Source organism: Mustela erminea, chromosome 7, assembly GCF_009829155.1.
Source record: "Mustela erminea isolate mMusErm1 chromosome 7, mMusErm1.Pri, whole genome shotgun sequence".
Taxonomy (NCBI): domain Eukaryota; kingdom Metazoa; phylum Chordata; class Mammalia; order Carnivora; family Mustelidae; genus Mustela; species Mustela erminea.
In genome coordinates this window covers 104,921,210-104,944,367 of record NC_045620.1, presented here as the reverse complement: position 1 = coordinate 104,944,367, position 23,158 = coordinate 104,921,210, and the positions used below count along the sequence as shown (strand labels likewise).

Below are 23,158 nucleotides of genomic sequence, written 5' to 3'. Positions count from 1 at the left end.
ACACCAGTCTGACTGTAACCCCAGCAGTGGGCTGGGGGCAGGCAAGCCGGTCTGACTGCAGGCCCCACCCACCAACAAAAGCTTCTCAGGTATACAGGGAAACACAGGGAAAGTGCCCGAAGTTAGTCCTACTTCATCTCCTATAAACATCTGATCTGACTCAACTCAAGCCCAAGGCCAACTAACAACATAGGCACCAGACTCTGCCCACAACAGGCAGAGAGCCTTTGCAGGCTGGACTGAAGGCAAAAACAGCTCCACCACAACAGTAGGACACCCCTGTAGCAACACACATAGGAGGCACCACCCCTGAAGCACCGTTTTCTGGTAAAAAGGAGACATTGCACTGCAGGACATTTTTTCATAAAGCCACTACTTTCAAATGTGGGAGATTGTAGATGACTTTCCAACACAGAGAAACAGACAAAACAGTAGGCAAAATGAGACAGAGGACTGTGTCCCAAATGAAAGAGCAGAACAAAATCAGAGCAAGAGACCTGAACAAAATGGAGATAAGTAATATGTCTGACAGTGAATTTAAAGTAATGGTCATAAAGATACTTGCTAGAATTGAAAAAGAAGTTCAGAACCTCCATGAAACCCTCTACAAAGAGATAGGAGATATAAAAAGAACTAATTAGAGTTACTGGACTCACTAAATGGAAATAAAAAATAGACCATGTGGAATAAATAGCAAACAAGAGGAATTAGAAGAATGGATCAGCCACCTGGAGGTCAGAGTAATGGAAAGTAATCAGGCTGAGCCGATGAGAGGGGAGAAACATATGAAAAATGAGAATAGACCCAGGGAACTCAGCGACACTGTGAAGCATAACAGTCATATGATTGGGATTCCAGAAGAAGAAGAGTGAGGAAAGGGGGCAAAAGATTTGTCTGAAGAAATAATAGCTGAAAACTTATAGAATCTGGGGAAGGAAAGAGAAATCCAGATCCAGGAGGTACAGAGAGCCCCCAACAAAACCAGCCTGAAGAGGTCTCCACCAAGATACAAAGTAAATAAGATGGCCAAAAGTAGTGATAAAGAGAGAATTTTAAAAGCAGCAAGAGAAAGGAAAGCGGTGACATGCAAGGGAAACCTCATATAGCTATCAATGAGTTTTTCAGCAGAAACTTTGCAGGCCGGAAGGGAGTGGCCTGATAAATTCCAAGTGCTAAAAGGAAAAAAAATCTAAAGCCAAGAATACTCTATCCAGCAAGACATTCATTTAGGATAGAAGGAGAGATAGAGTTTCCTGGAAAAACAAAAGTTAAAAGCGAAACCAGCCATGCCCCTGTCACACATCCCATCGGCTTGTGGGCCCCAAATTCACAGTCCAGCCATTCCCCTGCCCAAGTGAGTATGCACGGCCTGCCACTAGCTCAATGCCAAGTCAATATGGCTTCACCTCAGATTGCCAAGGGCTCAAACTGGCACTTTTCCCCTCAAATTTCCCCTCAAATTCCACAAAAGTGGGCATAATTATAACAGCATAAGGAAGCAACCCAAACTTTGACACTATGTAATGGATAAAAGGAGTGTGCTAATGCACCTGGGTGGGTAGCTCAGTTGGTTAAGCAACGCCTTTAGCTTAGGTCATATTCCTGGAATCCCAGGATCAAGGCCTGCATCGGTCTCCCAGCTCCATGGGGAGTCTGCTTCTCCTTCTGACCTTCTCTGCTCTCATGCTCTCTCTCTCAAATAAATAAATAAAATCTTAAAAAAAGGAGTGTGCTAGGCTGAGAACATCTGCAGTAAGCACATCAAAGAACAATACATACAGCATGATTCTGGTTAGTAAAAGAAAGAAACCTGGGAAAAAATAAAACAAGATGAAATCAGAGGGAGACAAACCATGAGAGACTTTTTTTTTTAAGATTTGTATTTATTTATTTGACCGACAGCAAAAGAGGGAACACAGCTGGGGAGTGGTAGAGGGAGAAGCATGCTTCCTGCTGAGCAGGGAGCTGATGCAGGGCTTGATCCTAGGACCGTGGGATCATGACCTGAGCAGAAGGCAGAGGCTTAACCAACTGAGCCACCCAGGCACCCCACATAAGCATAGGAAACAAAGTGAGGATTGCTGAAGGGGTGTGGGTGGGAGGATGGGGTAGCTACTGATGGGCATTAAAGAGGACATGTAATGTAATGAGCACTGGGTGTTCTATGCAACTGATGAATCACTGAACTCTACCTTTGAAACTAATATTACACTATATGTTAATTAATTGAATTTAAATTTAAAAAAGGAATCTCCCCCCCCCCCAAAAAAATCAATAGGTAATGTTTGTGATCAGCTAAGAGTAGACCACACTCAAGTTGGTGGTATTAACATATCTAAAGAAAGAGTGAGGCAGCAGAAGGGAGTTAGAAGCAAAAGCATAAGGAAATACAAGTGTTAAGTCAGGTTAAAACAGAGGTCTAGCAGCACCAATGGGAGAGAAGTCTTCTTGAACTGTGACTGTAGGTATGAGAGGTCACTGGCAGGTGTAGGTGCAGCATCCTGAGCCACCTCGTTCTGGTGCTCTGCTCATCGATCAACTTTCAGCAACTTCCGATATGCAGGAAAGTATGCTGAAGGGAGAGAGTTAATAAATCATTATACAACCACTTTACAGTTACTATTCATTTTAAGTGAGTATTTGGGCTTTCTAGATTATACATCTACATTGATGGTGTGGTGAAGGGGTGAGGCCAAGTCTCTGTGTTCTCACAGAACCAGATTTTAGTGCTTGCAAAGCTAAGAATTAGTTCCTTGTATATGTATCTGGCTTTCTCTTAGGTGACCCCTCTTTTGCTACCCCATTCAGGATGCAGTCTTGTGGAGTCACTGCCGAAAATTTCTCAGTGTAATTCACCATATAAACAGAATAAAAGAAATACGCTATATAATCATCTCAATATGTACAGAAAAGCATTTGAAAAAAGGTAACACTCATTCATGATAAAAACTCTTAGAATTCTACAAAAAACAAAACAAAAACAACAAACAAACAAACAAAAACTCTTAGAATTCTAAAACTAGAAATAAAAGACTTCCTCAAGCTGGTAAAGGCATCTATGAAAAATCTATAACTAACATAATGTCAGTTTTCCCCAGATTTTCTATAAATTCAATCAATCTCAATCAGAATCTAAGCTGACTTTAATGTAGAAATTAACTAGTGGTTTCTAAAATTTATATGCAAATACAAAAAAACCTAGAATAGTCAAGGCAATTTTAAAAAAGAACAAAGTTAGAAGAATAAATGAAACAAGATGGGATTGGGAGGGAGACAAACCGTAAGTGACTCTTAATCTCACAAAACAAACTGAGGGTTGCTGGGGAGAGGGGGCTTGGGAGAAGGGGGGTGGGGTTATGGACATTGGGGAGGGTATGTGTTTTGGTGAGTGCTGTGAAGTGTGTAAACCTGGCGATTCACAGACCTGTACCCCTGGGGATAAAAATATATGTTCATAAAAAATAAAAAATTTAAAAAAAAAGAACAAAGTTTAAAGACTTCTATTTGATTGCAGAATGTATATAATCCTGTAATCCTAACAGTGTGGTATTAGTATAAAGGTAGAACATATAGAACAGTGAAACAGATCAGAGAGCCCAGAAATACACCCACATATGTAAACTCAATTGACTTTCAGTAAAGGTGCCAAGGTTAATTCTTTAGAAAGAAGTTAGTCTTTTCAGTAAATGATGCTGGAACAACTGTGTGTCTGCACTGAAAAAAATCTCTTCTCTTTCATGAATTTAGACACTGTCTCCACCTCTCTGTCCTTCCCTTCTGGGACTCCATTTACCCTTATGTTAGGCTGCTTGATATTGTTTTATAGGTCACTGAGGCTTTGTTAATTTTTTTTAGTCTCTTTCTGTGCTTCATTTTGGATTTTTCTATTGCTTTGTCTTCAAGTTCAGTGATCTTTTCTTGTCTAGTATTTAATCTCATTTAATCTCTATTAATCTTATACAGTGAATTTTTTACTTGAATACTGTATTTTTTTTAATTTCTAGAAGTTTGCTTCCTTTTTTTCAAATATCTTCTTTCCCTCTCAGTATTTTTCATATTTTCCTTTATGTTGTTGAGCATATGGAAAATATTTGTAACAGCTGTTTTAATATTCTTCTCTGCTAACCATCTTTGTCATTTCCATCTTTATCATAATGACTAATCTATCATGATTATGAATCAGATTTTTCTGCTTTTTATATCTGATTTTTGTTTGGATGGTGGATGTCATGAATGTTACATTCTTTTTTTTCTTTTTTTTTTAGATTTTTTTTGAGAGAGTGAGAGAGTACAATCGGGATAGGGGCAGCGGGAGAGAGAGAGAAGCAGACCCCCCACTGAGCAGGGAGCCTGAGGAGGGGCTTGATCCCAGGAATCTGGATTGTGACCAAGGCAGGTGCTTAACTGTCTGAGCCATTCAGGCGACCCATGAATGTTACATTCTTTTTTTTTTTTTAAGATTTTATTTATTTATTTGATAGACAGAGATCACAAGTAGGCAGAGAGGCAGGCAAAGATAGAGGAAGGGAAGCAGGCTCCCTGCTGAGCAGAGAACCCGATGTGGGGCTCGATCCCAGGACCCTGGGATTATGCCTCTAGCCAAAGGCAGAGGCTTAACCCACTGAGCCACCCAGGCGCCCCTGAATGTTACATTCTTAAGTGCTGAGGTGTTGTACTCCTTTAACAACTTTTTTTCTGGCAGACAACTAAGTTTCTTCTGGGTCAGTTTGATTCTTTCCAATTTTATGTTTAATTTCTTTTAGGGCGGACCTGGAGTAGCTTTACTGTAGGGCTAACTTAGCACCACTTCTAAGGTATGACCCTGCTACATTTCTCCAAATGCTTGGTATATTTAATATATATTAATTTCCACTCTGGTTAGTGGAAGCTCAACTAGTTCCCAGCCCTGCGTGACCTCTGAGAATCACTGGACTTCTTCCTATGCAGGGGCTGACTACTATACCAGACAGGCTCAATGGTATCCTTGTCCAGATTTCATTTACTTTTTCTCTAGGCAGCTCCCAACTCTTAGGTGTTCTGCCTCAGTAGTTTTACCAGTCTCAGTCTCAGGTTGGATTCCCTCTGGTTACCAGTCTTCAAGATGGCTCACAGTGATCCCTGCCTCCTGGTTTTTGTGACTTTATATAGTCCTCTACCATATTGTATTAAGGTTGGTCTGACCAAGAGAATATGGCAGAAGTAATGGCATATTGCTTCTGAAACTAGGCCATAAAAGATACTGTGGCTTCTTCTTTTCTCTTTCTCTTTCTCTGATTATCTGATTATCACTTTGGGAGTGTTGTGATAACACTCCCAAAAGAGCTTTTTCTAATTCTAGACTTAATCCTTTTCAGTCTTTCTAATCATGTTACCCTTCTACCTGAAACATACAGTAGTGCTTTGTAATATTCAAAATAAAGGAAAACTCCTTAGCAGAGCACAGTACCCCTTAACAATTTTCCTCCAGCACTCTTTTTTAAAATTTTTTTTAAGATTTTATTTATTTGTCAGAGAGGGAACACAAGCAAGGGGAGTGGAAGAGAGAGAAGCAGCCCTCCCGCTGAGCATGGAGCCCAACGTGGGGCTTGACCCCAGGACCCTGAGATCATGACCTGAGCCAAAGCAAATGCTTCACGACTGAGTCGCCCATGCACCCCTTCTCCAGCACTCTTACCCGGCTTCAGCTCCGCCCCCTTTCCCCAGTCTATGTTCTGACCATAGCCAACTATTTTGTGGTGTTCATGGACATTTGTATACTGTTCCCCTCTTCTCATCACCTAGCTAATTCCTGCTCTTCACTTTAAAGGCCTCCTCCTCCAGGAAGCCTGTTGGTACCCCTTCTTCATGCTCTTCTAGACTATGTTAGGTGCCCTGCCCACGGCTCCCTTGACCCCCTGTTCTCAGACCCTTATTCTATCAAAGGTGCCTATTTAATTGTTAACCCTTCTCTCCCCAGTACCTCTAACATCAAGGACTAGAGTTGTTCTAGTTTACCGTTATGTCTCTTTCTGACGCACAAGGGATGCTCACTCAGTATTTTTTGAGTAAGTCAGTGACAAGAATAGTTTAGAGTAAGCAGTGACCGCATATTCTGTTACTCAGTTGATTTTTAACTCTATAGATTTAATATAGCGATTAAATGAATAATATTATAGCAACTTTTGGTTAACTAAAATAATTTAATTTAATGAATTTATCTCACTTTGCAGTGACTTTGGGAGAAATTAGGTAATATTTTACTATTTCATTAAAGTAGCCTATTTTAAATTGCATTCTCGAAACCTTAAGCTTATATTGGAGCATATATATGATTACTGTAAAATGAAACTTTCTTTTTCTAAACAGTTAAGTCATTCAGTTGTTCTGGGCCTGTGAAGTTTGCCATAGAGTGGCATTTGAAGCATTATACCTGCCAAAATGAATATTCTAAGCTGGAGGTAAGTAAAATGCAAATTTTTGTGTATATAAAACTATGAAGGGGGGCTCCTGCATTGGGCTCCCTGCTCAGCAGGAAGCCTGCTTCTCCCTCTCTTCCTCCCCCTGCTTGTGTTCCCTATCGTGCTGTGTCTCTTTCTGTCAAATAAATAAAATCTTCTTAAAAAAAAAAAGCTATGAAGGAAAAATGAGTATAAAGATTTATTAGCTCATCAGGTGAGGAGGCCAGAAATACAGATTGTAGTTTTGAAAGTGCCACAGATTTATTATTGGACTTGGGCAAGAAATGTGCTAATTGTATCATAGTATATGCTTTCTGAGGAAAGAAACATCTTTTCGTTGCCTTTTGTCTTATGAAAAATGTTAATAAATATTTAACCAGACATGTAAGAACCATTAATAAAGGGGTTGTGGGTCCCCTACAAATAAAAATCAATGTAGTTTAAGAAAGTAATGTAAAATTTTTACTTCATCCAAAAAATTAGTTATAGGGCACCTAGAACTTTAGGGGGGCTGAGTAACTTGAGTGAGTAGCAGCAGATCGCAGGGAGGTGAGAAGAGAAAAGGAGACCCCCAGGGAAGGGAGGAGGAGCCTGTGAGAGGAGGATGTCCACTGGGCTCCTGTGTCCTTCAGCAAGGTGTTTCTTTTGACAGTGCTGATGGTCGCTTACCGCTACTTCCTTGTGAGCTCCTACCTTAAATGATGCGTAGGTTTCCATACTTTTATCTGTGTTATCTTTTCATTTGGGATGAAAGCTACCATTTTCCTCAAATAGTGCCTTTGTGACTTTATCCCCAAATATTTTACCCCTTCATACTAAATACTTCAGTATGTGTTTCCTAAGAACAAAGATATTCACTTAGATTACAGAATACAGTGATAAAAATAAAGGAAATTTAACATTGATACAAAACTGTTATCTAATAGATTTTTTTTTTTTAATGATTTTATTTATTTATTTGTCAGAGAGAGAGAACATGAGAACAAGCAGGGGGAGTGCCAGGCAGAGGGAGGAGCAGTCTCCTTGCCGAGCCTGAAGCCAAATACAGAACTTGATCCCAGGACTCTGGGATCATGACCTGAGCGGAAGGTAGACACTTAACCGACTGAGCCACTCAGAATTCCCTAATAAACAGATCTTACTACAGTTTTGGCAGTGTCCCCTAAACATCCCTTTTAGCAGTTTTTTGTTGTTTTCCTCATATAAGTTCCAGTCCAAGATCACACTGCCATTGCTGCAGCTTTGTTTTTTTTTTTTTGTTTTTGTTTTTTTTCATTTTTCCTGACATTGATATATTTGGGGTGTACAACCATTTATTTTTATAAAATATCCTTCGGTTCCAATATTTCTGATATTTTCTCATGATTAGTTTAGGTTAGATTAGTACTGGCTTGTCCCATTTTCGGTAATGCTAACTTTGATCAATTGGTTAAGGAAGTTTCTACCAGGTTTCTCCACTATAAAGTTACTACTTTTCTCTTTGTTGTTAACAATAATTTGTGAAGAAATACTTTTGTATTTGTATGTGAATATCCTGTTTTTTTTTTTTTTTTAAAGATTTTATTTATTTATTTGTCAGAGAGAGAGAGAGTACAGGCAGGCAGAGAGGCAGGCAGAGGCAAAGGGAGAAGCAGGCTCTCTGCAGAGCAAGGAGCCCAATGTGGGACTCGATCCCAGGATGCTGGGATCATGACCTGAGCCGAGGGCAGCCATTTAACCGACTGAGCCACCCAGGCATCCCGAATATCCTGATTTTTCATCAATCCTTGTTTTAATATCCTTTGATTCTGGCCTGATCAATCAGTTATTGCTCTGATGATTGCTGAATGGTGATTTTTCTAATTCCATATTTTCTTTTGTTTTGTTAATATTCTGCCATCAGGATGAGCTCTCTCTTTTCCTTTTATTTTACCTGTCAGTCATTTAACTGAGCAATCATCAGCATGGACTCATTGATTTTTGCTTTGTTACATGGGTTATAATATATTATGATTTTAAATTTATTTTGCTCAAATTGTCTATTTGGCCAGTAGAAGCCAACTTAACCTTTTCTTGATGATTGGAAGCTGCCATTAGGAGCCTGGTTTTATTCATCTGTCTTTGATTTAACCTTCCTTGTAGTAGTTAAATGCTGGTTTTCCTTCTCTCTAAAATCTTTTATACATGGGATCAAATGAAAGTAGCCTCAGGTTAAAGTATTTTTTACTTCTTCATATACCATTTCCTGTGGTAATACCTTAGTCACTTTTCTTCCTCTGAGATTATGCTTATATTATGTGTTACTGGATCTGAGTGCCTTGGAATGGCTAACATGTTATGATTACCTTGTCATACTTAAAATTATATCCAAAACATTTTTCTTTTTAGTATTCTGTATGTTTTCAAGTGCTCCAAACTGAATAAATCTTTGCTATCATTTAGATACTAAGTTTTACTTATCTTCTTGAATAAGAAGTGTAGAAATAAATTATAACATAGAATTTTTCCTTGGGTAGGAGGAGCTATCACAAAAACAGGATCCTAGTGTTGATGAAGACTTTTGTGGCCATTATTTCAAGAACATTGAATGTTGGACAACAAAATATGAAAACTTAGACTGCAACAGTGACTTGCAGGTGTTTCCCTCACTGACTGTGAGTACCTGTCTTGCCATGTCAAAGTAGAATGTACTTTACTCCCAGTGAATATAAGTATTAACTTAAATTCTATTTTATCAATATTTTGATAAATAAAGGTGCTTCTTTTGTTAACTTTAGGTGTTAACAAGTAAGATCCTGGCACCATTATTCCATTTCATTGTACCCTTTACAGAAATACTCTTGAAAAAGAACCCTTTCGTCATTTTTTCCTGGTCTGCTGTCAGTTCCTCCATCATTCTCTCTCTCTATCTACTCCAGTGAGACCTTTGCCCCCATCATTCCATCAGAACACCTAGTCAAGCTTTCCAGTGCTAAAGCTCTGCCAGCTCCCTTGGCTATCAGCAATAAACCTACTTGAACACTCTCTCCTCCCTTACTTCCTCACAGCCTGGAAGATTTGATTCTGAAATGTTAACAGCAGTCATCCATGGGTTGTGAGGCTATGGGTCATTGTAACTGATATTTTTACTCTGTAAATTCTGAAATGAAAAATTGAAAGCAAGTCTTCAGTGAAAATAATAAAGGTGTTTTTAAGATTTGTGATAATTAAAAACAAAGTTTTTATTTTATTAAATAAATTTATTTAATTAAATTTATTTTACTTAAAATAAATTTATTATTTTATTTTATAAAAATAACTTAATTAAATTTATTTTATTATAAATAAAAACATAAAGTGTGCATAGCAGAGGTGTATGGCTTGATGAATTTTCAGAACCTGAGCACATAGTATAGACCCAGATCAAGTAGAGAATATTTTAGCCCCTAAACCTCCCCTGCAATATCTTCTCCACCAAAGGTAACCACTACCCTGATTTAAACAGTAATTTTTCAAAAGCAGGATTTTTTTTACTCATGTTTGGGCTATAAACTTTTTTACTTTTAATTTTTTCTGGTTCTTTACTTTTTTCAAAGCAATTTTTCTTAATTGTTAAAGCAGTTTTCCCCATAGAAATGCAGCAATATAAAATGGAATTGTTTTATTCTTTTTTTCCAGAATAAGGAACTAATTACAAATACCAGAAATGTTTCAAACCAGGAAAGATCAACAGTGAGTCATTTTATTTGTCTTTAAATCAAATGTTTACAAATTCTGGTAAGCCTGAAAAGAATCTGTGATGGATAGATACTTGGAGAGCAATATACAGTAGGGTGATTAGAAGTAAGGGGAGAAAAAGAAGCATTATTTCAAATAGTATATTTTTTATGTGTATCTGTATGAATTTTGTATTTACTTATTTCTGACTTTGTTTAAAAATTCCTTTGAAGTTGTAATTTAAGGTTAACTTCTTTGCTACCTTTCTTTCAAATGCCTAACATAACAGTGGGCTGGTCCTGATCACCATTAAGGATGTAAAGAAATAGAAACCATGAATGTAGCTCCAGGGGAAAGAGAATTTGGTATTTGGAGGAATTCCTAAAAGTCAAAAGACCAAGAGGTGAAGAGGCTTGGAAGCAGTTGAGTGTAGGGACTGAAGGTGGCTTTGGGAGGGCTAAACATTTGCTTTGATGCCGTGCCTCTAAGTTTCTCAGTGATCTTAAAGAGTGGTTTCAGAGTGGAAATATGTTCCACTCTGCAGTGACTGGGACAGAACTCTGCTCTGCACAGACTCTGTTGCAGGTGGAGGAGTAGGAAGTGAAAGGGAAGGATAGGGAATATTCTGGAAGGATAAATGTGAAGTTTGATCCAGTTATGTGGGACATTGCAGCATTCCTAGGCATTACAGGGGGCAATTTCATTTCCTGGCAGGACGGCTAGTAACATAGATGTTAGGGAATTTAAGTAATTGAACCTATGTACTGAATCTGTACAGCCTTTCTAACAATGTTACCTGACTTCTTACTCCCCTGGTTCAGTTTAAAAACAGCCACATTTAACAACTGAATGCTTGATATTAGAATGAAATATGGGAAGTGTAATATTAGAAAAAATATTTGAATGGTATTAATAAGTAAAACCTAGAATGATAGCTTTCGGAGGATATCCTTTAAAAATATTAAAAGGGGAAAACCTGAACAGTAGGAAAAGATTTTTTCTTCCTCCATTGCTTTGGGTCTGAGAGGGGCAGGTATAGGGGCAACCCTTCCACAGTCTGCTATCCTTCCACTGTCTACCATTTCTTTCTGTTGTTTTAAAACAGTAAAAAGTAACCCAACTGAATTACTAAAAGTTGTTTTAAAATGTGGTGGGCAGTTGCTTAACTGTAGCTTATATAGCAATTTTTTAAAAATAACATGAAGGATTTTTTCCCCCCTGTTTCAGGATGTTGTAGCGAGAACACAGAGAGATGGGTTTCATATCTTTATTGTTTCTATCAAAACGGAAAAAACAGACGCAAGATGGAATTTGAATGGTATAGTTAAACTGCATGCATTTTTGCTGTCTGCTTTTACTGTATTCTATATTTTTGTCGTTGGCCCCAATCTACATTTTTTTGTTAAAAATGTCGCTCAAGGGATGCGTGGGTGTTTCAGTGGGTTAAGCCTCTTCTTTCAGCTCAGGTCATGGTCTCAGGGTCCTGGGATCGAGCCCTGCATTGGGCTCTCTGCTCAGCAGGGAGCCTGCTTCTCCCACTGCCTTTCCCCCCAGCTTGTGCTTTTTCTGCCTTTGTCTCTGTCTCTCTCTCAAATGAATAAATAAAATTTTTTAAAAAATTATTTCTGTTAATAACAAATAATCTGTTTATTTTAAAACTTTAAAACTTTATACTTAACTGTAATATTTTTTAATGAATTGGAAATTTTAAATTAGGGTAAACTTTTAAAATTTCAAACCATAGTGGGATATAAAATTGTTCATCCTTATAGATTTAAAAAAGAATTTTCTAATATAGAAATGGGTAGGCAACATTTTAGTTGTATTTAAGGTAGATTATACTGTCTCATGAAAATGGCTATCATTGGAGGTTTAAAATTTTTATTTTAAAGCATCTTTCCATAGCTTAGGAGTAGAAGGAGCTTATCTGGCAATTGTGGCTTCTGTGGGTCGGTGAGGTCCCTGCCCACCCCTGTCTCCCAAGGTAGGCCCTCTGTGTCTCATTAAGCTGTATGGTTCCTCTCTTAGTACCCAATGCAAGAGTGGGCTTACAAAAGGCAAATTTTTTCTTAGAAGATTTTATTAATCCATTTGGCAGAAAGAGATCACAAGTAGGCAGAGAGGCAGGCAGAGAGGGGGAAGCAGGCTCCCTGCTGAGCAGAGCCCAATGCAGGGCGCTATCCCAGGACCCTGAGATCATGACCTGAGCCAAAGGCAGAGGCTTAACCTACTGAGCCACCCAGGCGCCCCACAAAAGGCAATTTTTTTTTTTTAAAGATTTTATTTATTTATTTGACAGAGAGAGAGATCACAAGTAGGCAGAGAGGCAGGCAGAGAGAGAGAGGAAGAAGCAGGCTCTGTGCTGAGCAGAGAGCCCGATATGGGACTCGATCCCAGGATCCCGAGATCCTGACCTGAGCCGAAGGCAGCGGCTTAACCCACTGAGCCACCCAGGCGCCCCAAAAGGCAATTTTTAAGAGAATGAATGCTTTCAGAGATCTTAGAATTGCTTCGGCTGTCATTTTCTATGAAATTATTTTTAAGATTTTATTTATTTATTTATTTATCAGAGAGAGAGAGAGAGCGTAAGCACAAGCAAGAGGAGAGGCAGGTAGAGGAAGAAGCAGGCTCTCTGCTGAGCAGGGAGCCCTATGTTGGACTTATCCTAGGACCCTGGGATCATGACCTGAGCTGAAGGCAGATGCTTAACCAGCTGAACCACTCAGGCATCCCTTGGCTGTCATTTTCTAGAGTGAGTGTCTGCTGGACCAGTAGTAGTCAACAGCATGCGAAGGTCCTGGGCATTTGCAAACTGCTCAAGTTCATCCACTAGGAGCACAGAGGTGAAGATAGCCTTTGTCTTTAAGAGTTGCACAGTCCTGTGGGGAGGCAGAAAGTACTGAGCGGACACAGGTATTGCTTCAGAGGAGACAGAAAACTGGTGTACGACAGGGGAAGCCGGTGGAGGTAGCTGCTCTGGAACAATGGGAAGTTGGGCCTTTCCTAGAGATGACATAAGCGGCCAGAGAAGAGAGCCAGGGACATTGGGGCCACTCTGCACCTAGACTGTGTGTTCTCTCACTTCCCTAGGTATTGTGTCTCTTCCCCTGATACCAGCAGGCAGTTTGAAGACCCCACCAGTTAGTAACTGGAGCAGTTACTGAGACAGTTTGGTTCTGTGTTTGGCACCCCGCTTATTATTGTTGTCTTGTACAACAACCCCAACCAGATGCTTGAGTCTGGTACTTTATCCCAAGTTACATTAAAGAAGATGAAGTCCTCAGTGAGGTCAGTGACTGAGCATGGGGCCGGTCAAAGGCCAGTACTGCTCTGCTGTCTGCCTAAGATCAGACTTGGCCCAGTTTGATACCAGCATGTATACAAGTAAAGGTATCTTGATGAGCTGACATGCCGGTGACTAGTAATTATCTGGCATTTTGTGTATGCTAAGTAAAAATTCAGCATTTGTTAGCTCAGTTTGTGCTCCTAGAGCCTTCTGGGAAATGAGCTTACATTTAAAATGTTAAGATGTGTGCGCCATTTAATTCTTTATTTTCTTTATCCCCATCTTCACCAGTTTCTCTTTCTATGATTGGGCCTCATGGATATATTTCTGCATCAGATTGGCCTCTGATGATTGTGAGTATTTCTTATCATTTTTTCCTTTTTTAAAAAATGATTTTTTTTATCCTAATTGGTAATGTTGACAATTTAAAGAGCTCGTGATGGTATCCTTTAGTAGCTAATGCTTTGGCATATACTTTATTTCTGATTCCAGAGTGACAGGAAAATAAAAGATTAGATAACTTGAATGCAGAAGTGTCCATTTTCAAATGATCACAAGCTTTAATTGACTAAATTGCTTTTCTTCCTACAGTTTTACATGGTGATGTGTATCGTTTATATTTTATATGGCGTACTCTGGCTGATGTGGTCTGCCTGTTATTGGAAAGATATATTAAGAATTCAGTTCTGGATCGCAGCTGTTATTTTCCTGGGAATGCTTGAAAAAGCAGTTTTTTATTCTGAATATCAAAACATCAGCAGCACTGGGCTATCAAGTAAGCTGTGACTCTCTTTGTAAATGCAGTACGATCCAGGAAACCCCTCGCATTTGTGAGCAGAACTGTGGGAGGCCTCCTTCGTCCAGTGGTTTGGAAACAGTTGCATTAGAGATGAAGAGGACTAGAGCCACGAAGGGAATGTCGGAGTGGGGCTCTGATCTAGGCTAGCGGATGAGCTGTTCTCGTTTCCTGTTCCCCTGCTTTCCTTCACTTTCCTCCTGGGGAGAAGAAAACTCCTATTCCAGTGATTGACTTAAAACAGGAAACGTTCCAGACAGGGGCACTTTAGGTGCTACTAATCCTTTTAACATTATTTCTCTGTGTTTTTCCCATATTCTTTCTTCTCCTGTCTCCTCCATAAAAGAAAAGAAGGAAAATTGGACCCCAGGGAGTAAAATCAGTAGTGCGGCGATGGATGGTGCCTGCAGCCATCTAGTGTTCTCTGTCTCCTCACTGTCACAGAAAACCTCACGTGACCATTGGAGGCCCCGCACAGTTTACTTAAGGAGGGCAGGGAGTTGGGCATCTCAGATGTGTGCGTCAGATTTCTAGAAGGTAGCGTGCGAAAAGGCCAGAGAAGTAAAGGTACAGTTGCATCACCGAAACTTTGGAAAAGGAGGTAGCTCGAAAGGGTTGAAAGCTCTCAGGAATGTGCTTCTGAGTGATCCATTAAAATAATCTTTGTCCTGACTTTCATAGGGTGTGGTTATGTCTGCTATTTACTTTTGTAATACTCCAGGAAAAAAAGAAGAATGAGTTGGAGTATAGATGAAATGGATTTGGCATAATGTGGATAGTTATTGAAGCGGAGTATTGGGTACAGAGGAGTTGATTATACTGCTTTCTTTATATTGGGGAATATTTATAATGTCCCAAAATGAAAGGATGTGTACAAGAGAAGAAAGAAGGGACAAATATCCAGGGAGGCATATTAGAGGTCTTATTATACCATGAAAAGTTTTAGTGCTGTTTGTGCACACGCACGTGTGTGTGTGTGTGTGTGTGTGTTTGCGTGTGTGTGTTTGCTCTGAACCAAACTAGGAGAGGTGAGGCTGCTGCTCATGGTTTCCAGGGAGAGCATTTTTGAACGTTTAGTAAGGCAGTTGAGCTCCTTTGCTTTTAGTGGTTGTCATCTCTTGTCTAGGGAAGGTAAAGTGTGGCCTTGTCTAGGAAAGGTACAGTGAGGAGCAGCAGCCTAAGATACATGAAGGGATGAGAGGCCACTTGCCATCCTCAGGGACTTGAAGCTCTCTTTCTGAGATGATACAAGGCCTTGGAAGAGAAATCACAGGCTGCTGTCGGTGTCTTTGAGGAGCCCTATGAAAAAGAGAGGTGCCAGAAGACCGCAGGGCTCCTGCTGTTTCTCCTCTTCCCAAGTGGGAAGGAAGCCTGTAACCCAGGCTGTCTTGCTTAGCACTGATCCTGGAAGGATAGACTTTGGAAAAAGCACTGCAGGGACAGGAAACAGTGATTGTTGGACCCAACTTGGAGACCTTAAGGATAGGTCATGTCACATTGACTTGCTTTGTGCTGCTACACTTAGTATAGCTGGACTTCTTCAAAGTATTTGACAGCTGTGATTTCTTGTGGACAAGGTGGAGAAATGTGAGCTGAAAACTGGCTGTGTGACCATGTGTAAAGGGTTCGTGCATGTAACTACCCGTCAGCATTTTGTCAGTGTAGAGCCGTGTTGTCCAGTATGGTAGCTATAGACCACATCTGGGTGTTTGAAATTAAAATAGCAGCTCACTTCCTCAGTTGTCCTAGCTGCATTTCAGATGCTCAGAGCCACACGTGGCCAGTGATTACTTTATTGGACAGCGTAGATGTAGAACATTGCCATCATCCCAGAAACTCCTGTTGGACAGCACTGGTCTGGAGCAATGGTTCTCATCTCCAGGTGCATGTAAGCATCACTGAAGAACTTTAAGACAATACTTAGGGCCAGAGGCTGTGGTTGGCCTAGGCCTATGAATTGGTTCTGTTGAGAGGCTTCCCATGTGATTGTAGTATGCACATCCAGGTTGGAGAACCACTGGGTTAGAAGGAGGTTTTGAATAATGTCTGCCTCATAGGTTTTAGACCTCGTTGCTGGTTTCTCCTTATGATCCACTTAATGTTCCTTGCAGACCTATGCATATGCAGAGAATACACGCTAAAATTCCGTGGACAGTGTGATGTTGGCAGAGTTGTTAATACTGGGGGTATAGATAATAATTTTAGATGGACCCTTCTCACCTGGAAGTATTTGAAGGATCAGAGAGTTTTGGTATCCTAATGGAAAGGTGAAACTTAATAGGCAAGACCTTGATCTTGGGGTTGAAGTACAAATCACAGAAGAACCAATGGGCAACTTTTAAAGGATTTAAAGGGTGAAGCTGATGAAGAGTAAACTCATCACGGGCGATTATAGGATGGTTGCCTCCCACTAGCTCCTACAACCTTGGTAACAGCAAGAAGACTAGCAGTGAAGACTTGGAGGTTCCTGTTTGGCAGGTCTAGCTGTACCAGGAAGGTTGTATAATTGCTTTTCTCCAAGGGGGAAATAGTCCAGACTAAGCGGCTCGTGAAGGAATTTGAAAACACACCACCGTTAACCATTTGTCATCCTAGATCTCTTCACATTCCACATGCTGTCTTGGAGGGCTCAGCCGTTGTTTTCCTCCTGAAGTTTAATCTCCTGGCCCGATGTCTGTCCTGAGCTGCAGACCTAGTAGCTGGTCACCTGCTAACTCTTCTGAATGCCTTACAGACTTCTCAGTCTCTCTATGGCAGAAAAGGAACGCACCTTTTCTGCCCTTGTCCTTGACTCACTGTAGTCCAAACCTAGACTGGCTGAGCCAGTCAGTCTTGGCGCCATTTTCTTGCCACCCTCTTCCTTTCCCTCTAGTTTCACATCTGTCTGCAAAGCATTTGATAAGGTCTCTTATGATTCTTTGTGGATAAGTTGGAGAATTGTGAGCTGAAAACAAAAATAAGTAGGTAGATTTACTACTAGTTTCTGAATGTCTGTCTTTTTTCTGTCTTTCCTGCCAGCACTGTGCTCTTATCATCTCTTACCTAGATTTCTGGAATAGCCTCCTTAGCATTTTCCTTGTCTGTCACCCAGTTCCTTTCCAAGCCATTAAGTAGTGCAATCTTGATAAAACACAGTGGTCAGTTTTATTCCAAGAGTCAGCAGACTTCCTTTGCAAAGGCCATATAGTAAGTATTTTTGACTTTATGGGCCATCAGTCTCTGTTTCAACTAGTCAGCTGCCATTGTAGCACAAAAACAGCCACAGTCAACATGTAAACAAGTGGGCATGGCTATGTCCCAATAAAACTTTATTTACAAAGGCAGATGTAGGGCCAGATTTGGCCTATGGGCTATAGTTTACCAATTCCTGTTTTATGCCCTTGTTAATTGTCATGACTTCTCACTGCTCTTAGCATAAAATCCAGACTCATAACATGGCCTGAAAACCCTGTGTGAATATCCCTGCCTCTCTGACCACCTTTATTCTTGATGTCCCTCATTGCACTATGCTGTAGACATCTTGAACTTTGAATTCTTGCAGTATGTTTTACTCTTCCTCTTTTCTCCTCTGTGCCTTTTCATGTACCTTTAATTTTGCTTTCCCCCTTATTTCCCCCAAATAGTTAATTTTCACTAGGCCTTGAAATCCTGACTTAGATATTACTTCTTCTGAGAACCCACTTGTACCCTCCTCAGGTGTGGATTAGGTTGGCTTCTTCATAGTCCTGGGAGATACTGTGTTGCCTGTAGCACTCATCACGCTGGGTTGTCTTGTTGTGTCTGTTTACTTGTCCTAACCAGAATATAATCTCATGAGGGCAGTGATCATGGTGTCTCTTTTCCTATTATAGTCACACAGTAGGAGCATAAGTGAATAAATGATAAAGGCAACTTGGAGAAAAGAAAGCGCTAGAGGACCTTATGGTTTTCAAATATACACAGGACAGAAGGAGTGATGTAGTTCTTCGTAGCCTCATGGGAAGAACAAGAACAGAGGGAAATTGAGGGAGACAGCTTTTAGATTGATGTATGCAAGCAGTGCCCGATAGTGCTGGCAAATACGGGGTCAGTGAATTCTCCAGGAGTAACAAATTCCCCTCCACTGAGGCTTTCAAACATCAGATGGATTAGTTGATCTTTAAAGCAAATATGGCCAGTTCATATGGGGTCCGAATGTAGTTATACACAGTACATATTTAGAATTTTTGTGGCAGGCCTCTAGATGTATATAGAATGAATTCTTTTCTTTCCTCTCCACAGCCCAAGGTTTATTGATATTTGCAGAGTTGATATCTGCAGTTAAAAGGACATTGGCTCGCCTCCTCGTGATCATTGTGAGTCTGGGCTACGGCATTGTGAAGTAAGTACTGGCATCTTGGAAAGATACAAGCTTCCAGTCTTGTGACTCCTGCCATCTACATTATGAGTCTGTGAAACTGGACACATCTCAGTATCATTCTACAAACCCTGTAGGGAAGCACCTGCAAGAACATGTTTTTGTTTTTTTTTTTTTTAAAGATTTTATTTATTTATCAGAGAGAGAAGGGGGAGAGAGCGAGCACAGGCAGACAGAATGGCAGGCAGAGGCAGAGGGAGAAGCAGGCTCCCTGCTGAGCAAGGAGCCCGATGTGGGACTCGATCCCAGGACGCTGGGATCATGACCTGAGCCGAAGGCAGCTGCTTAACCAACTGAGCCACCCAGGCGTCCCAAGGATAGGAAAATTTTAAATGATTCTTAAAGTTCAAACCATTTTCTCTTTCCTAGCCACATGGTTACGCTTTTTTTGGAGCATGGAGCTCCGTGCATGGAGCCCCACGTGGGGCTTGAACTCATGACCTCGAGATCAAGACCTGAGCTGAGATCAAGAGTCAGATGCTAAGCCACCCAGTCACCCCAAATTATGTTTTTGCAATTGTATTTGAGTATTGTAAGGGAGAGAGGACTAAACAGGTCAGCAGAATTCAGACTAAAACCTGGCCATCCAGGCAGGACCCTGCTTCTTCCAGACCCTCTTGGGCCCCATCTTTTCTCTCCCATGCCCATGAGTCCCTGGGAGTGACCATGGAAGAGCTTGTCCTGTTTCTCCTCGCTGCCCTTTTGTTTGGACCCTTCTCCTTCTTTAAAACTCTCCAATTCCCAGAAGCTCAAGCTTTCAAATTGGAGCACCTGCTTTATCTTCCTACTGCAGTTGCCTTTCAAGTTCCAGATTTCTGCCCTCATCCCTTAACTCTCCGAGTACTTGCTTCTCTCTGTTTCTCAGCGCTTCCCTCTGTGCCAGAATTCCCTGTGATTTCGTATCCGTGTGGGTGCTCCTGTGAGTAACCCGATCTCACCTCGCCACCTCAGCTGCTCTCACCTGTCCCCTCACCTCAATTATGATTCCCACTCTACTTTCTAGACTTTATTATTATATTTAACTGTACCCTCTTTATCGTTGCAAATGTTAAGCCTCTTTTCAGCTGTCATCTTCTCTGTTTCCCATTTACTTTTCCTATCAGATCAGGTCACTTCATTCTTTGATCCTAGTGTGGCTTCTGGCCTGTTGATCCTGCCATCCTTCATCAATCCTATAGGGTGCTGAATGCCCACGTACACCCAAAGCCCTCTGCCTTTCTCCTTGTTGGTCTCCCTTGAGCCTCAGGCTCATACCGGAGCAGCAGAATCTGCCTGACCACATTGTGGGCTCATTTCCCTTCTTCATAACCCAGAACTCTTAAGTGTGCCCTTAGTGCCCCTGGCAGTTTCTAGATCCTCTTGCCAGTTGGCAGTCCCTTTCCCACTCTACAGAAGACTGTTTTACCTCCTTCTTTCCCCTCTAGCCTCGGACTCCCTACCCATGTCCATCTTAGCTGATCTTGGTTCTTTACTCCCCAAGGAAATGGAAGCCATCAGAAGGGAGTTCAGTGCATACCTGCCACCAGATCTGTGCCGTCCCCCAACATCTGGACCATGTTTAGTGTTTTCCTCCTCTTGAAAGGCAGTGGTTAAGTCCTGCCCCTGCCCTTGTGTCTGGATCCTGTCACCTCTCATGTGTTCAGTGGCTGCTCCAGTAGCCGGCTGTGTTTCCTCTGGGGTCATCCGTTTTCTTGAGGGGCATCACTGCCATTAGCATGTTGTTATTTTGGTCATCTTCCAAAGCAAACCTCCCCCCATCCCAGCTGGCCCTTTCCTCTGCTTCCCCTTCATTTCTTTTTTTTTTTTAAGATTTTATTTATTTATTTGACAGAGAGAGATCACAAGTAGGCAGAGAAGCAGGCAGAGAGAGAGGGGGAAGCAGGCTCCCCGCTGAGCAGAGAGCCTGATGTGGGGCTTGATCCCAGGACCCTGGGATCATGACCTGAGCTGAAAGCAGAGGCTTTAACCCACTGAGCCACCCAGGCGCCCTCCCCCTTCATTTCTATTCATCCTTGTGCAGCATCGTTTCTCAAATGCATTGTCTGTACTTGCCACTTCAACTCCCCTCATTTTCTTCTGAATATACCCTAATGAGGTTTTTGCCTCCACTCCTCCATCGAGACTGCTCTTGTCAGTCACCTGGACCTCTGTTGCCAAACCACATGGCCTTGCTTAGCCTTTGTGCAAGGGCCCTGTGGCAGTTTGAGTCTTGGAGCCCTGGCTCCTCTTCCCCAGCTTCCCTGCCGGACTCTGTCTTCCTGAACTCCAGCACTGAAGTGCTCCAGGCTCAGGCCCCAGACCTCTGTTCCAGCGACTCACGTCCCTGGGGCACGCTCATCCAGTTTCTTGGCTCTAATGTCAGGGCACACCCAGAGTGAACCCACCCCTCCTTTCTACAGCCACCACCCTGGTTCCAAACACCATCGTCTCTCCCTAGATGACTCGAGTACCCTCCTAACTGGTTTCCCTGCATCTGCCCTAGTCTCCGGTCAGTCTTTTTAGACACAGCATCTGCCGAGATGATCCTTTTTAAACATAACGAAGATCTCATTACTTTTACACCCATCTTGCTAAATAAACCCAATTCCCTTCTGTGGTTTCTTAGATGGCTAACTTCACCTCCTGCCATTCTCCCTTTTTGAACACTGCCCTGTCCTGCTGGCTTTATTGCTGTTGCTGTTCCTTAAACACAACAGACACTTCCACCACAGTGCGATAAAGGCCTCTGCCTGTAAGTGTCTTCCCCTGGATCCTGGGCATGATTTGCTTCCTCACCCTTGCCTCTGCTCACCGTCCTCTCCCAAGGAGGCTAGCACTGTTGGGATTTGCAGTGGGGTACACACCCTCCTCAGTCACTCGGACCCTCACCCCTCTTACAGCACTGCTTGATGCATATATTAGGATTTGTTGTCTCTTCCCCCCACTTCAGTGTGACTTCTGCGGAGTTGGAGCTTTGCCCGTCTGTGTCATGCTTAAGGCCCCATTGTAGTTCCTGGCACATAGTAGGCCCTCCGTAAATATGCACTGAATGCACACACATATACTTGTGAGCTTGAGATTGATGTAGTTAGGAAGATTTTGGCCAGGAAACCTTTCCATTGGGTATTTATTGAGATTCCTTCTCAAATGCTTTTTGGGGTCTTGGGAGATTGTTTGTTTTTGACCTTAATACAGTATACAGAACACAGAGTCTTCGTGTGGAATCTTATACAACCCACAGTTCTAGTTATGAACTTTAGAGCACTCATGGTTCTCGCAGGTGGAAGGTTCCAGTTAGGGGACTGTAATGAGTCAGAATTTAGGTGAACTAAATCAGATACAGAGTCTTAAATCTAAGCTGTGGCTATTAGTTGAATTTTTAGTTGGATTTTGTTTTAAAGTGACTACATTAAGTATTTTTCCAAAATTGGTTTTTTCTTCGAATTACTTTGGCCAGAGGGTTTTTGAGCTGAAATGTTTGTGTTCTAATTTGCATATTTCATGAAATTTCAGTTCTGTTTTCAAATTGCTCATCACAAAAATCACTGTCTTTGCATCTTCCCAAATCATTGATATATATTTTTTAATATTTTATTATTTATTTGACAGAGAGATCACAAGTAGGCAGAGAGGCAGGCAGAGAGAGAGAGAGAGAGGAGGAAGCAGGCTCCCTGCTGAGCAGAGAGCCCGATGCGGGACTCGATCCCAGGACCCTGAGATCATGACCTGAGCCGAAGGCAGCGGCTTAACCCACTGAGCCACCCAGGTGCCCCAAATCATTGATATTTTTAAAGAACCAAAAATGTTATTTTAATTTTTTCAGTGTAAAGAATGGAAGCTACAGTGTGTTAGCCCTCTTGTTTTGGGATTGAGAGAATAAAGGGAATAGAATTCAATCGCCTAATACTCCTTTTCTTTTTCTGCCCAAGTCAGAAAAACAGTGGATTATCTAACAAAACATATACCAGAACAGTTTTTAAGTAATGTTCATGAAAGAATTAAGTTACTGTTTCTGCCAGGGACACTTACAAGTTGGCTCTTAGCCTCCTAGGTTTCCTCAAGCCCCTCTTCCAGACGGTGCAGTGAGTACCTGGTTATGCTAATCCTCTGGCACCTGGGCGGCCTCAGCGTGTTGCTTTGTGGGCATCAGAACAGCTTCTAGTCCTAGAGCAGGAGGCCTGTTTCTCCTAAGCCTGTTTGTGCCCTGTTCCTGGGAAATAGACTTTTTTTTTTTTTTAATTGAGGAAGCATAGGCTGGATGCAGGGGGCAGACTGATCTGACTAGATGATGACTTCTCTATGTTGGAAATGGGACCAGTTACTATATTCAGATGCATTTTACTTACTGGTGCTTTTTCTTTTTCTTTTTTTCCTGTTTTCTCTTTCTCATTCCAGGCCCCGTTTAGGAACAGTCATGCACCGGGTGGTCGGACTGGGGATTCTTTACTTTATCTTCGCAGCTATTGAAGGCGTGATGCGAGTTATTGGGGTAAAAACCGCGTAATTCCATTTCCATCCCTTTTTGTTATTGCTGTGAAATATGGTTTTACTTTCTATCCCCTGATTTGAACTTTTAAAGATAGGACATT

At 41.5% G+C, this 23,158-nt stretch overlaps 1 protein-coding gene across 3 annotated transcripts in view; it reads left to right on the top strand.

Moving 5' to 3' along the window:
• TMEM87B (transmembrane protein 87B) overlaps positions 1-23,158 on the top strand; it is a 50,905-nt gene that overhangs the window by 5,810 nt on the left and 21,937 nt on the right. For all 3 annotated transcript variants that reach the window (XM_032352764.1, XM_032352763.1, XM_032352765.1), the window contains exons 3-10: positions 6,346-6,437; positions 8,933-9,070; positions 10,074-10,127; positions 11,340-11,430; positions 13,690-13,751; positions 13,990-14,173; positions 18,455-18,554; positions 22,965-23,058. In XM_032352764.1, the coding sequence (XP_032208655.1) occupies positions 6,346-6,437; positions 8,933-9,070; positions 10,074-10,127; positions 11,340-11,430; positions 13,690-13,751; positions 13,990-14,173; positions 18,455-18,554; positions 22,965-23,058 (815 nt within the window). The remainder of the gene's footprint in view (positions 1-6,345; positions 6,438-8,932; positions 9,071-10,073; positions 10,128-11,339; positions 11,431-13,689; positions 13,752-13,989; positions 14,174-18,454; positions 18,555-22,964; positions 23,059-23,158) is intronic.